The sequence below is a fragment of the Macrobrachium rosenbergii genome, chromosome 5 (genome assembly GCF_040412425.1).
Source record: "Macrobrachium rosenbergii isolate ZJJX-2024 chromosome 5, ASM4041242v1, whole genome shotgun sequence".
NCBI classification, from domain to species: domain Eukaryota; kingdom Metazoa; phylum Arthropoda; class Malacostraca; order Decapoda; family Palaemonidae; genus Macrobrachium; species Macrobrachium rosenbergii.
In genome coordinates this window covers 44,820,490-44,834,953 of record NC_089745.1, presented here as the reverse complement: position 1 = coordinate 44,834,953, position 14,464 = coordinate 44,820,490, and the positions used below count along the sequence as shown (strand labels likewise).

Here is a 14,464-nt window from a genome sequence, read left to right as displayed (position 1 = left end):
TTAGATTATTATAGATGATTTTAATATTGATTATAGCACATACACATTTTACACACATTAAATATTTATATGTACACACATATATATTATATATATGTATATAATTTTTTCTTTCTCCGTCAGTACAAATATACACACACATAAATATAACATGCTGTTTTTACATACAGAATAAGATAATCTCTAATAGATAACTATTATTGTTACATATTAAAACATTTTACATATATTTGAATCCAACAGATTTTTTTTACAGTTGTACCAGTATAGGACATTATTTCATAGTAATGTAATTATAATCAAAGTGAATAATGACGTAAGGCATTTGCAAGTATAGAAATGTAATTATACTGGATGATTTTATATAAGCCAATTTTTCGTTTACTTATATTTTTTCCGTTGTAAGGTTTTCAAATCGATTGTTGTACGTTATAATTTAAATGGGTATTTTTTTCTCTTTTTATTGATATTTTGTAATTTCTGGAAAATAATAAATAGCATCTTTTCGTTCCATATTTCTGTTTTTAAATAAGAATGATAAGAATTTCAGGTGGTTTCTGGTATCAAATTAAACCCACAGTATAGACAAATCTTTCTTTTATTATTCATAATAAGTTTAATACAAGGTTATGTACATTTCTTGACTACAGATTTTTTTTTCAAATTATTCTTAAAGTGGATATTAAGATTATCCTGTCTCACGTGATCCTTTGTACTCTGACAAAAAAGCAAAGAAATGTCCACAGTGTAAAAAGTCTCTTTCTTTATTATTTCGTTATGAATGCATGAAAATCATTGTGGTTTTTTTACTAAGAGTAAATTTTCGTAAGGAATTTCTGTATATTTTTTTTTTATCTTTACCCGTGAAGGATTGGTAGATTAAGGGGGTGGGGGGGAAGGGAGGGAAGGATTGTATAGGAGGGGGGCCTACATGATAGTAGTAATGGTAGTAGTAATACAACAGTAATAGCGGTATTATTTTTAGGCGTGATTTGACAGTGAGGTAATATTTCAGGATCACGTATCACCTACGTTACTATAGAGCCTCATACAGACATTCAGAACATTAATGAACAAACACAGACGGGGTGATGAGACGTTGAGCACGGCGCCAATTTTTTATTCTTTATTTTTTGCATTTCTCTTTATTTTTCATTTCTATTTTCTTTCTGGAATTCTTCTTCTTCTCGCTACCCACGCATGCGGTTTGGAAGTTGAGTGGGGTATATACTGTATATATATTCCAGTTCATTTAATCTTTCCCTTTTTTGTTTTCCTTTTTCTCCGCCCCGTTCACAACCCCGGCTGTGCAGATGGATAGGGTCAGCCCCCACCACCCACGGCCCGATCGCCGCCTGTATGTATATATTCGTACACACAGGACCTACGGGCTCCAGCGCTGATTGATGACGAAGAGGAGGTTCTTGTTCCACGAAGGCGGCACCCGGTACCTTCGCTGACACCGCGGGTCGACGACGCTTCTGTTGTAATTCTTAAGGTAAATAGAACAGCGGTGAAAACCCACGCTTACTCCTTGGACAGCGAAGTTGGCAGATTGGTTGTTGCGGTCCAACAGGTACCGGATGTCGCCGTGGGTTAAAGCAATATGGGTTGAGACGTCGTGGGCCACGAAACTCGAAGTAGGGGGGACCAGGGGTGGGAGCACCTACGGGACTGCACAGCGGTGATCGTGGGGACAATAAGGGGAGAACACAAGGGCGGTGGTACCCGCCTCCCGCAGAAGGGGAGACATCGCGGAATGATTGTTATTATTATTTTAGGCGCAAAGTATTATTTATATTATACCTGATATTATTTTGCTGTCATTTCCAAAGTGTTATTTATTTATTTATTTATACTGGCGCTCATTTAAGAAAAAAAAAATATGTCCCGGTTATTTATTCTCCTTTTCCTTATTTTCACGTCTTGGATCAATTTTCGTAGGCTGGGGAACGCTGTCAAGAGTTTACCGATATAAGTCGTAGTGGGAATCACCGGACGACGAAGCCACCGCCCGGCTACCGCTGAGGAGGATGACAGTGATTTTGGGCGAAGGGAGCGAGCGGGTGGGCGGCTTTCTTTCTTTCCTTTCCACGACACGACACGCAGTCCACGTTATTTGGAATCCAGCGGTAGCCACAGCGACACGGAACGGAGGCTGCTTGTTGGTTTTTATGATTATTAATAATTATCTTATTTATTTCTCACTTAAATATGTACACCACTACATCACCACACATCACCAGTCCACTCCGACGTTAGCATATCAGCGGGGGAAACAGCCAACACAAACTAAATAAATTCCGGGGGTTAATCTAAGTATGAATGATACATATAGTACAATGAAATTATTATTATTACAAATTCACCTCGGGAGACGTATCACAAGTGCGGCGCTGCCTGACGGGGCATCCACCGCCACAGTTTCTTTTATCTTCTTTTTTCTTCTTTCTCTCTTCGAGTATTTACAAGGGGTTGACTATGTACACGGCGGCGGGCGGCGGGTGGGCGGGCGGGCGTGCGGACAGGCGGGCGGCCTCCCACACCCACACACACAACAACGACAACAACACTCACCAGTTGTTTGTTTATCTTCTCGCACTCGCTCATATTATCCTCCTCCTCCTCTCTCGCTCGCTCTCACCACTTCTACCATCATCATTTTCTTCGACTGGAAAAATCGACCAAAAAAAAAGAGAAAAAAAAGAAAGGTGTATCGACGTCATCACGACTGTTTCGAACTGATCATCAGCAGCGCTCTCGCATTTGAATATTGATCGATTTATTTATTTAGCTGTAATGTAAAAGTTGCTGTGGTGTTGCTATTGACTGTGATTATTATTATTATATTAATATTTCTAGCAATAAAAGTCCAGCAGCGGCGTTGGAAGTGGTGGAGGCTCAAGAGGGTGTTATACAGGTTGTGGCCTACCTGGGGAGATGATGGATGCTGTTTAGCGGTGTTGATGAAGAAGAAGAAGAAGATGATGATGATGAAGATGATGATGGTGGTGGTGGTGGTGGTGCGTTTAAGAGGGGGGCGGGGTACAGGGGGCTGCTGAGCGGCGACACCACCACGGACGGACGGACAACACCCACAACGACAGACAGACAAGCCTTCGATGGCGTCGGAATACTTCTTTGACAGGTGGGCGTGGGTTGTGGGGCCGCCCGCACAGGTGTGTTGTGGGCTGAGCGCCCAAGCGCTGGGACGCCCAAAAGCAACCCCCATGCCACCCATCATCATTCTACCGCTGGAGGAAATGTTCAAAAGACGCTGCACACACACACACACACGCACACACACACTCACACACAAAAGGAATCAAGAGTCGACGCAACCGCTACATAATTTTTCACATGGAAATATATGAAGCTCAGTTTAATTGTTTATTTCGACACGACTACTCTTTCACGTCACTGAGGAAAACAGATAAAATGAATCTGTATATAAACATGGCGCTCTGGCGAGAGTCTACTAAACGGTTTTGTTTTTTTCGTTCTATGGAATGTCTGGCGAAGTATGGAATGTTTCTTTTTTCCCTTTCCATGTCTTTAACACTTTTCTCTTTCTTTATACACGTCCTCGACACAAGAAGAGGTTAGTTCAAATAAAATGAGTTTTTTTATCACTGAAAAAGTATCCCTATTTCATCTCCTTTCTCACACATAATGGACACATTTTTTTTCCTCCTCTTCGATGAAACAAAAGTGGGGATGACGGCAAATCTATGCACTCCTCGCGGGGAAGGGCACCTAAATAGTCACCAACCCCTCCCCCGGGGACCAATGGCTCCTGGGGAGGACCCACGAGGACCGGTAGGAATGGCAAATGGGCGCTGCTTATCTTTTATCATTTCTTCTGCGGATGCCTTTGCCATGTGGCTACCGAGTCTTAAGCTCTGACTTTGTGTCCGTCTCTCCCCCGGGGCTCCCTGTGGCATGAGCTATAATTTTTGAAGGGGCGGCAGGAAGAGTCATTCTTTATAGGAGCGACCAACGCTCCCTCCAGTAGGTGCTGGTCAGTAGGCTGGCTCCTGCCACAGGTTGAGCGACCATCAGTGGGAAGCCGTGTGCGGAGGCGCCACGCTATGAGGGGGCATTTGCGGCGAGAGTAACGGACCTGGCGGGGAATGCTGGGGAGGCAGGTGTGTTGGAGACCCGTGCATCGTCTGGTGGGTGTAAGTGGGATACTTCAATTCACGGGGAAGTTCTACTGACCTGGGTTGTCCGTAATCAGATGTGGGCGTTATCTGTTGACCTGGACCTGGTGGGGTACCGTTGACACCTTGGGGACCGTCGTGCCCTGCTCCCATCATGGGAGGCGTCATCCTTTTCTCCTTCTGCCGTCTGTTGCAGAACCACACTCGCACCACCTCCTTCTCCAGCTGCAGGGTATCGGCTAGGGTCGAGATCTCCTGTGCCGACGGTTTGGGTTGTTTGTGGAAGTGCTGTTCGAGGGCGCCCTTGACCGACACTTCTATGGAGGTGCGCTTTTTGCGTTTCCTTCCCTGGGCAGCGATCTTGTCGATGGACGTTGGGCTGCCCGTGGTGGAGTCGGCTTCCTCCAGCCACTTCATCAGCAGAGGTTTCAGCTTGCACATGTTTTTGAAGGACAACTGTAGGGCCTCGAATCTACAGATTGTGGTTTGTGAGAAGACGTTGCCGTAGAGGGTTCCGAGGGCGAGGCCGACGTCGGCTTGTGTGAAGCCCAGTTTGATTCTTCTCTGTTTGAAGGACTTGGCGAAAGCCTCGAGGTCGTCACTGGTTGGAGTCTCTTCTTCTGCCTCGTGATGAACGTGGTGGTCAGGGGTGACAGGTGACTCGCAGTGGATGTCTCTCAGGTGTCCAGGATGCATCTGTGGGGGAAGCATACCATTCATAGCGTAGGCTGCTGCGTGGTGTCCCAGCGGAGAGCCGCCGTTACCAGCAGACAAACTGTAGGGCGAGGACACTGGTGGTTGCCAGCTATGTGACATATGGTGGGCTGGACGGTGATGGAGACCCATTTCTGAAGGCTGAGGCTTGATATCCTGATGGAGATGTGGATGTGGATGCATGGAGGCCCAGTGACTCGGGTCTGAAGGAGGCAAACCTACCCATGGGTTGTGGGCCATGGGCGCTTGGTGTTGGGGCATATACTTCATTTCGTGGGCTTCACGCCCATACCCTTGAGTGTTCACTATGTTCATTGTTAGACAGTCCGGCACACTGACTGGATCAGAACACACTGCACTTGAAGCGATGTAAGTTGTTGTAGCCATTACACAGCAAGTCTGATCAGACTTGCAAACAGTCTGACCGCGACTCTGCCTACAAACTCACAACTGAAGTACACTTGCGCGCTAACATCCAGCGACAGTGTACGACTCCGCCCCCTCTCCTTTGCCCTCCGCCCATTGGCTGTCGCTTCTGTTGGGGGGTACCCGTGCGTGACGTCATGTTAAACTATCGCCTCATTGGACCGTTCAGGGACAGGAACTGTAGACGGATTCTCTTGGTTTATTCTGTCTCAACCGAGCCCTGTCTTCAAATTTGGTTGATTTGCTCGATTTACCGTCGGAATAGCTATGTGTTCCCCTGTCGAGAAAGGTGGAGTAGACAGAACCTCCCAAATCCACTGCCTTTGAATCAAATTCCAACTCGAAAGAAGCAGATGTTACGCTCGAGTGCGTGTGGGCGGGGCCAAAGAAGTTGCAGAGTGATGTACGGGATAGTGGGCGGAGCGCTGGCAGACTCCTCCCCTTGATTGTAGGCTGAATGTTTACTTGCTGGTCTTCGGCAGCCTGGCCCGGCGCGTGCCGCTTACCGCCGCCGTCCTCCTCCTCCGCCTTCTTCTCCTTCTTCTTCAACATCACCCATACCGACCCTGGCAGGTGGGTCCTCCCCGGCATGACCACAGCCACCATCAGTCACACGCAACGAACAATTACTCAGATCACTTGATAATTAGTTCCACATTTGCCTTACCATAGTTTAAAGAGCATTGTTTTTTTTTTTTGGTTTTTGGTAGGTGATAATTTTTTTATATGTGATCCTGGAAACCGCCTCCGGTCGTAAAGTTTGGTTGTTTTTAATTGCAAAAGAGAGAGAAAGGGGGAAATAAAACAATTGGGGGACGTTAATGGTAAAATAATGACCTTCTTGAGCGCAAGAGCAAATTTTGTGTGTGCATTTTTTTTAGATATATCGTTTCCGGTACACCGTCCCCCCGTGAGTAATCTGATGAATGCACTTTTCAGCAGAGCATTAGATCATCATCAAACTCATTCATCGCTCTTGTAATTTCCCGTCGGCATTTGAATGACAAGCTCCAAGCACGCTTTTGGAAACAAAGTGACGTCATGACGTCATCGATATGACACCCGGGCGATTTTGTATTTTTATATACCGAGTTCGATACCTGAGGCTTTCCTGTATTTTCTTTTTTTTTTTTTTTGGAAAATCGAGCGAGAGCGTATTTACGGCGTCTTAAGTCGCTTCCAGTGTCACCAGTATGCTCAGCTTTAGCAAAGGGGGCCTTTCACACAGTCAAAGTTCGTAGTTTTTTTTTTTTTTTACGTGGCTCTTCTACTACACCTGTGCTTTAGCAGGCCCGCGAGGACATAATTCACTTTGTTAGCCGGAAGTCTGCTGAGTAAGTAACTGAAAAGACTTTTTTTTCTTCTTTGTTATCAAGTGCATCCCAAAGTGTATTGTTTTTTTTTTTGGCATGAAATGTGTTGTCTGTGTTTGTGTTTTTTGCGCGCGTAAGTGTATGCGATTATGCACCATATATACTTGTATATATATTAATTGTATATGTGTTTGTGTATATATATATAATATACACATATATATATGTATATGTATATATATATACTGTATATATATATATATATATATATATATATATATATATATATATATATATATATATATATATATATATATATATATATTACATATGTTTTATATATATACATATATATAAATCAGTAATGCAAAAATACATTTACTATACATATGATGCATAAATGCAGAGAAGGACCTAGAACTTAAAGCTGTTAAAAAATTATATCTTTCCATTCAAGCAATTCAAGCGCCTGAATGAAAGCCATGCTTCCCTACAGAACAGTGAACTGGAAACGCGATCTTGTTTTCGAATGACTTTATAATTTTTATCGTCATTGGATTAACTCAAATTTTAATATACCGTTAAATCATCTTCGAATGAATCCATAAAATTTGTCGTTAAATTCGGCATTGAAATTGTTCTCATATTTTTTTTCCATTTCGATTTTTCCAGGCGTGTGTAAGATAAATGTCTTCGGCGTTAGTACTTATCAGTGTCAGTTCTAAGGAGGGGTTTATAGCGGAGACTTGAATGGCCCGCATGAGATCGATCTGACAAGGCAGTTCTTATTAACTCCACACAAATAGAGTTTATAACGGTGACAATAGTGTAATGTACTTCATTTCAGCTCATTGATTTACATAATTTTATTCAAAATGCTGATTCATAGAAGACTGTGCAAAAGCAAAATGTAAAGATGACTAAATGGAAATAATAATAATAATAATAATAATAATAATAATAATAATAATAATAATAATAATAATAATAAATGAATGAATGAATGAATTTCTTAGTGACTGAAAGTCGGCCAACCATTCTCATACTTGTTCTTTTACCGTGATCGAAATATAATGCGAAGTATATATGCAAAATGAACACAAAAAACACAAAGTGTACTGTATATGTATACATATATATATAAATTAATTAGTGCTCTCTCTCTCTCTCTCTCTCTCTCTCTCTCTCTCTCTCTCTCTCTCTCTCTCTCGTAATATATTCCCTCTTTGCTATTTAGTGGGATGAGGCCAAACAAGGGAGCGGGATCCCTTCCATTTCATTCACTCACTCAGCAAAATGAATGATATCATCATCAGCGCAATTTTGCTTTCCGGCGGGACATTAGCCAGAGTTCAGTTGCAATGGAAAGGGAGCCTAAGCAGACCTAGCGTCGGAATCTTAGAATCATTTATTGAGGGATTGAAGACCGCGACGATTCCTAAGTTCGTTCGAAATGATTCGCCTTTTGAGTTTACTAATGCACGAATTCGGAATGATTTACCTTTTAAGTTTATTAGTATACTAATTCGGAATTATTCTTCTTTTAAGTTTATTAATACACGAATTCGGAAAGATTTACTTCCTAAGTTTATTAAAACAATAATATGGAATGGTTTACCTTTCAAGTTTACTAATACACGATTTCGGAATGATTTACCTTCTGAGTTTATTAGTACACGAATTCGGAATGATTTACCTTCTGAGTTTATTAATACACGAATTCGGAATGATTTACCTTCTGAGTTTATTAATACACGAAATCGGAATGATTTACCTTCTGAGCTTATTAATACACGAATTCGGAATGATTTACCTTCTGAGTTTATTAATACACGAATTCGGAATGATTTACCTTTTAAGTTTGTTAATACACGAATTCGGAATGGTTTACCTTTTAAGTTTATTAATACACTAATTCTGAATTATTCGCCTTTTAAGTTTATTAATACATGAATTCGGAATGATTTACCTTTTAAATTTATTAATACAGGAATTCGGAATGATTTGCCTCTTAAGTTTATTAATCCACGAAATTATTTACCTTTTAAGTTTATTAATATACTAATTCAGAATGATTCGCCTTTTAAGTTTATTAATACACGAACTCGGAATAACTTGCCGTTTAAATTTATTAATACACGAATTCGTTTGCGTTTTAATGAAATGACGGCTATGAAATTGACGATTGCAGAAAGGGAAATTTGAATATTTTGAAAGGGGAACCAGAAATCGATGGGCAAATAAGATAGAGGTTATAAATATATATATAAAAAAAATGAGTAATGGCGGTTGTGAATATGCTAATACCAGTTTGACTGGCGCCAATAATGTCGCATCCGAATCGATCTGCCATGAAATTTAGGAAAGGGGGCAGGACACCGAATCACTAAGGCTGGATGACCCACACTACATTATGAGTACACTTAGCTTTCGCAGTATCTCCGAGTGTGAGGGCGTGCTTCTCTTGCCCTCCTCGGGCGCAGTGCACCTAAACCTTCGATCATTTTTTTTTTCTTTATTTTCTTTGTTCTTCGGTACTACAATTTGTCCAACCCATGGATTTTATTTTATGTTGTGCTGTATATTTATTTTTTATATTTGCTATGAAATGAGGAATGAAAACGTTTGTGTTCAACATATTTATTATTTTCAAGCCTATGATTGCGTGTGTTTGTACTGTACGTGTTGACGTAGTAACTTGTTATAAGTATGACAGTGTAAGTTAGCTGTTTTGTATGCCAGTGTATAGGTAATAACTATTGCATTGCGCCCATTCTCTTTATATATATATATATATATATATATATATATATATATATATATATATATATATATATATATATATATATATATATATATATATATATATATATATATATATATATATATATATAAATATATATATATATATATATATATATATATATATATATATATATATATATATATATATATAAATATATATATATATATATATATATATATATATATATATATATATATATATATATATATATATATATGTATGTATGCATGCATGTATGTATATGCATATATATGTGTGTGTGCGCGTGCTCGTGCAAGTTTGCGTGTATTTATCATAAACGTGATTACCAGGAGGACTTTTTTCATAAATTCAGTTATAATTACATACGCGCCATTTTCAAGTGTAAAGGCTATTATATTATCGGTCCCTTGTGTACAATTAGTCTTTGGAAGAGGAAATATGCCGCGACCTCTGCGATTTCCTGTCATTTATTTTGGGATATTATTTTTCGACGCCAAATCACATCTCTAAAAATTTACACAATCCTAATCAAATTAGATCAAATCGACTTCACCGCTTGCGAGCACAGTCTCTCTCTCTCTCTCTCTCTCTCTCTCTCTCTCTCTCTCTCTCTCTCTCTCTCTCTCTCTCTCTCTACCTTTTGTATCTTTTCATTTTTTCCCCCTTTAAGCTTCGGGGCGATTGCGCACCCATAGCTGAGGGGAATTTAAATGGGCAGAAGTGGCAGAGAGGTGAGAGGGTGAATCCCTTTTCCTCCCCTCATTCTAAGCTCCCCTCGTCCCTCTCTGTTCCCCTCGTCCTCTTACCTTCCCCCTCTTCCTCTTACCTTCCCCTCGTCCTGTAACCTTCCCCCTCGTTACTGATTTGAGGGGTCAAAGGTTGACGATTCCGCTCACCTGAGAATCCTTCTCCTGCTCCTTCGTTTCAGTAGTGTCTCTTCTCTGTCTCTCGCTGTTATTATGGTTTTTCACGTTCTGCCATATTTTATTACTTATAATGGTTCGTTTGATAGGCTTTTTTTTCTTTTTGCGTGTGTTTTGTTCCTCTATTTTTCTCCTATTTATCGCAAAGAGTTTTTTTTGGGTCTGTTTTCGTTTTATATTTTTCTCCTCATTCTTTGCTATTATGATCTAGCGGTATATTTTGTACTTAATGCACAAAAAAAATATTGTCCCTGTCAGATTGCGGTTTGATTAACGCCGATAATTCAGATTGCCTTCTGGTTGTATATTGAGATGTCCGGAAGTTCAGTGTTTAATTTTTCCCCCGGGATTTTATAATAGCCGGTTGAATTATATTTTATCTTGCAGGTGCTTCCAAGTTTTTTTGGATATTCGTATATATAAGTTCTGTTTATAGACCGGTGTTGTCTGTAAATATTGTATAGTCTTCGTAAAATTGCCCTATTTGTTAATGTTGTAGTAATATGTAGGTATATAGGAAAGTGACGTATTTAAGATAAATATTTTCCTGTATCGAATTGTGTTATGCACTGCTTAATAAATGGGTTATGTATCTATAAATATATATATATATATATATATATATATATATATATATATATATATATATATATATATATATATATATATATATATATATATATATATATATATTATATATATATATATATATATATATATATATATGTATGTATATATATATATATATATATATATATATATATATATATATATATATATATATATATATTCGTGGTTGTGTATAAATGTGTATGCATCTTCCACGTCCGTTCATACGTGCGTGTTCTTAACAGTGACATTCGTCTTTTCATTAACATGAGTAATTTTTAAGTAACAGCCTATAATTTAAAAGTCACCATAATTTTAGGTGTAAGTTATCTTTTCCTTAATGAAAAAACTCAAAAATTTTGTCATTTTATAGAAGAGAGTAGAAAGAATCAAGATTTTGATCGATTTGAGATGATATAAAAAATTGAAACTTTTTTTTATGGATTAGAAAAGAAGGTATATCGGGGATTGGTGAATTCTCCGTATTGCTGCCGTTGTAAATAAACTCTTGACTGATAATAATCATCCACCGGTCTCATTTATTCAAATGACGCCGATGATTTATGTGGGATGGCTCTGATCTACCTGACGGAGGTGTTAGGAAAATGGCGTTTTTATAAATGGAAATTTGAAAATGCGCGAGGTTGGAGTATTTTGGACGTAGCCATTTTTTTTTTCCGCCCGAGGTAAATAGATCTTGATGGATCTATTTACATGTAATTAAAGGCTTACCTGGTGTTTCAACAGCAAAAATATGATTCGAAAAAGTAAAAAATTTCGACTGCATCGCCGTTAGGATACCGTTAGGATAAGCTGACCTGCTACACCATTTGGAGCGTTAAATGCAAAACTTCGACTGACTCACTCTTAGGATTAACGGACCTGAAAAGCAACTGAAACGATAAATGCAGAAACCTCGACTGACTCACTGTTAGGATAAACTGACCTGGAAAACATCAGAAATAATAAATGCAAAAACTTCGCCTGACTCACCGTTTTGACTAATTTACATGGAAAACCAATGAATCAATGAATGCAAAAACTTCGAATGACTCACCTTCAGGACAAACTGACCTGAAAAACAAATGAAACGATGAATGCAAAAACATCGACTGACTCACCATTATGACAAACTGACCTGGAAAACAAATTAAACGGCAAATGCAAAAACTTATGGTGACTCACCCGTTTGGACAAACTGACCTGATAAACAAATGAAACGATAAATGCAAAAAATTCCTACTGACTCACCGTCATGGCAGACTGACCTGGAAAACAAATGAAACGATAAATGCAAAAAAAAAAAAAAAAAAACTTCCACTGACTCACTGAAATGACTCGCTGAAGAAAATGAGGGGGGAACACCCTCATAAGAAAATGAGATGTATGGGGAGGGGGAAGGGTGTGTGTGATCACGGCGGAGCATTGTTTTAACTGAATCCGGAATTCCTTCCCATTCCCAACTAATTCCAAGACCAAGCGACATTTGCTACGACTCCCGACCGACCGAGGCCTTTCCTCGTGAATCCGGTAAGAAAGAGCGATGTAGGGAATGGAAAGGAAGCGAGGAGGAGGAGGAGGAAGAGGAGGAGGTTGTGAAGGAGGAGGAAGAGGAGAAGAAGGAGGAGAAAGTCGTGAAGGAGGAGAAGGAGGAACGGTAGAGAATTGGGTGGAGAGCCTGATAAATGAGGGGAAAGCAGAAATGGGGGAATCGCCCGAGAGAGAGAGAGAGAGAGAGAGAGAGAGAGAGAGAGAGAGAGAGAGAGAGAGAGAGAGAGAGAGAGAGAGAGAATGAGCGTTCGAAAGGAAACAGCTGGCTGGAACCTACTGGGAGGCTGCTGGCTGCATCGCCGCTTTTTCGAAGTTACGAGAAAAGGAAGAGGGTTAGTAGGAAATTTAGAGAGAGAGAGACAGAGAGAGATGTCATAACCCTTGGACAGGAGTGAAGTTCAGAAAGAAGGGAGAAAAGTATAGTACTCAGAGAGAAAGAGAGAGAGAGCGAGGGAGAGAGTGACAGAGAAATCTACGTTCAAACGAAGAGAAAGGGTTCGAGACTGCCAACAGAAGTTGGGATGAGTTTTATGCTCAAATGGGGAGGAAAGTTCGTGAGAAGTTAGGCACAAAGAGAGAGAGAGAGAGAGAGAGAGAGAGAGAGAGAGAGAGAGAGAGAGAGAGAGAGAGAGAGAGAGAGAGAGGTTAATGAGAGTTTGATTCAATGCCGAATACTGTCAGTGTGAAATAATGTAAGTTTTAATACTTCCCAACTCCTATGAAAGGTATGTTTACATAGTATTATCGTTATATATATATATATATATATATATATATATATATATATATATATATATATATATATATATATATATATATATATATATATATATATATATATATATATATATATATATATATATATATATATGTGTATATATATATATATATATATATATATATATATATATATATATATATATATATATATATATATATATATATATATATATATATATAAAAGTTTGCCAAGGATTTTAAAGGCATCGATTCCTCAGTGCAGCGGACATAACTGTCGAAAGGGACTTCTAACATCTGAATCATTTACGTCCCCATATGGGAAACTCCGTCTCAAAAATGTATGTTAGCTTTCCCGACGTTCATGAAGAGATTTCAGTTTGCGAAATTGTTTCTTGTTCGTTTCGGCGCTGTTCATTCGGTGGTCATCACGATCCGTGAAGGATAATGTATGAATTTTTCCTTCATTGATATTCTTTGTATTTGTTCTTACTACCATGTCGATGACAAAATTATTTTGATTCTTGAATGAGAGTTATAATTTAATAATTATATATATGTATATATATATATATATATATATATATATATATATATATATGTATATATAAATTTGTATATGAATGTATGTTTATAATCGTCAGTGGAAAGTGTTGGTTTGTTGTTGTTTTAATATTGCGCTATATATACATACATAAGTACATACATTCATACGTAAATATAGACAGTATATATTATATATATGTATATATATATATATATATATATATATATATATATATATATATATATATATATATATATATATATATATATATATAAATGTATATGTTTGTATGTATAATATTTTCACGTTTTTTCCAAAGAAATGTCTTTATTTCTAAGATATTTTCTGTAATATTATTAATAGATGAGTTGACGAAGAAGTGAATCATACTGTCTTAACCTACAATTTACTTTTAAATTTATTGCTGTTCTTATTGTTGCTGTGATGACGTCTCTCCGTAAATCTCCCTTCTTTCTAACAAGTTAATGAAGTAATTACAAGTGCTTATAAATTTGGGAGCTATTTATCATTTTTAAGTGAGTAATAAAACTTTGATTAAGAAGGAGAAGCGAAAAGGTAAAATAAGGCCATGGAACAGGGGCGATTGGATTTTATTCCTTCTGGAAACAGAGAACATTTTTGTAAAGATATTATAAAAAAAAAATGTGTTAAGGAAGGTTTGCTGCCCAGCC

At 38.4% G+C, this 14,464-nt stretch overlaps 2 protein-coding genes across 4 annotated transcripts in view; one reads left to right on the top strand and one right to left on the bottom strand.

Moving 5' to 3' along the window:
- Positions 1–580: 580 nt before the first annotated feature.
- On the bottom strand, positions 581–5,341 carry LOC136838736 (silk gland factor 3-like). The gene has a single exon (XM_067104179.1). It carries the CDS (start codon positions 5,262–5,264, stop codon positions 4,059–4,061), a length of 1,206 nt encoding a protein of 401 aa, XP_066960280.1. The 5' UTR covers positions 5,265–5,341; the 3' UTR covers positions 581–4,058.
- Positions 5,342–5,422: 81 nt separating this feature from the next.
- LOC136838737 (uncharacterized) overlaps positions 5,423–14,464 on the top strand; it is a 122,506-nt gene continuing 113,464 nt past the window's right edge. The window contains exon 1 of one of the 3 annotated variants that reach the window (XM_067104184.1): positions 5,423–5,876. The gene's annotated coding sequence lies outside the window, so the exon portion shown is untranslated. The other 2 variants (XM_067104182.1, XM_067104183.1) reach the window with 2 other exon arrangements.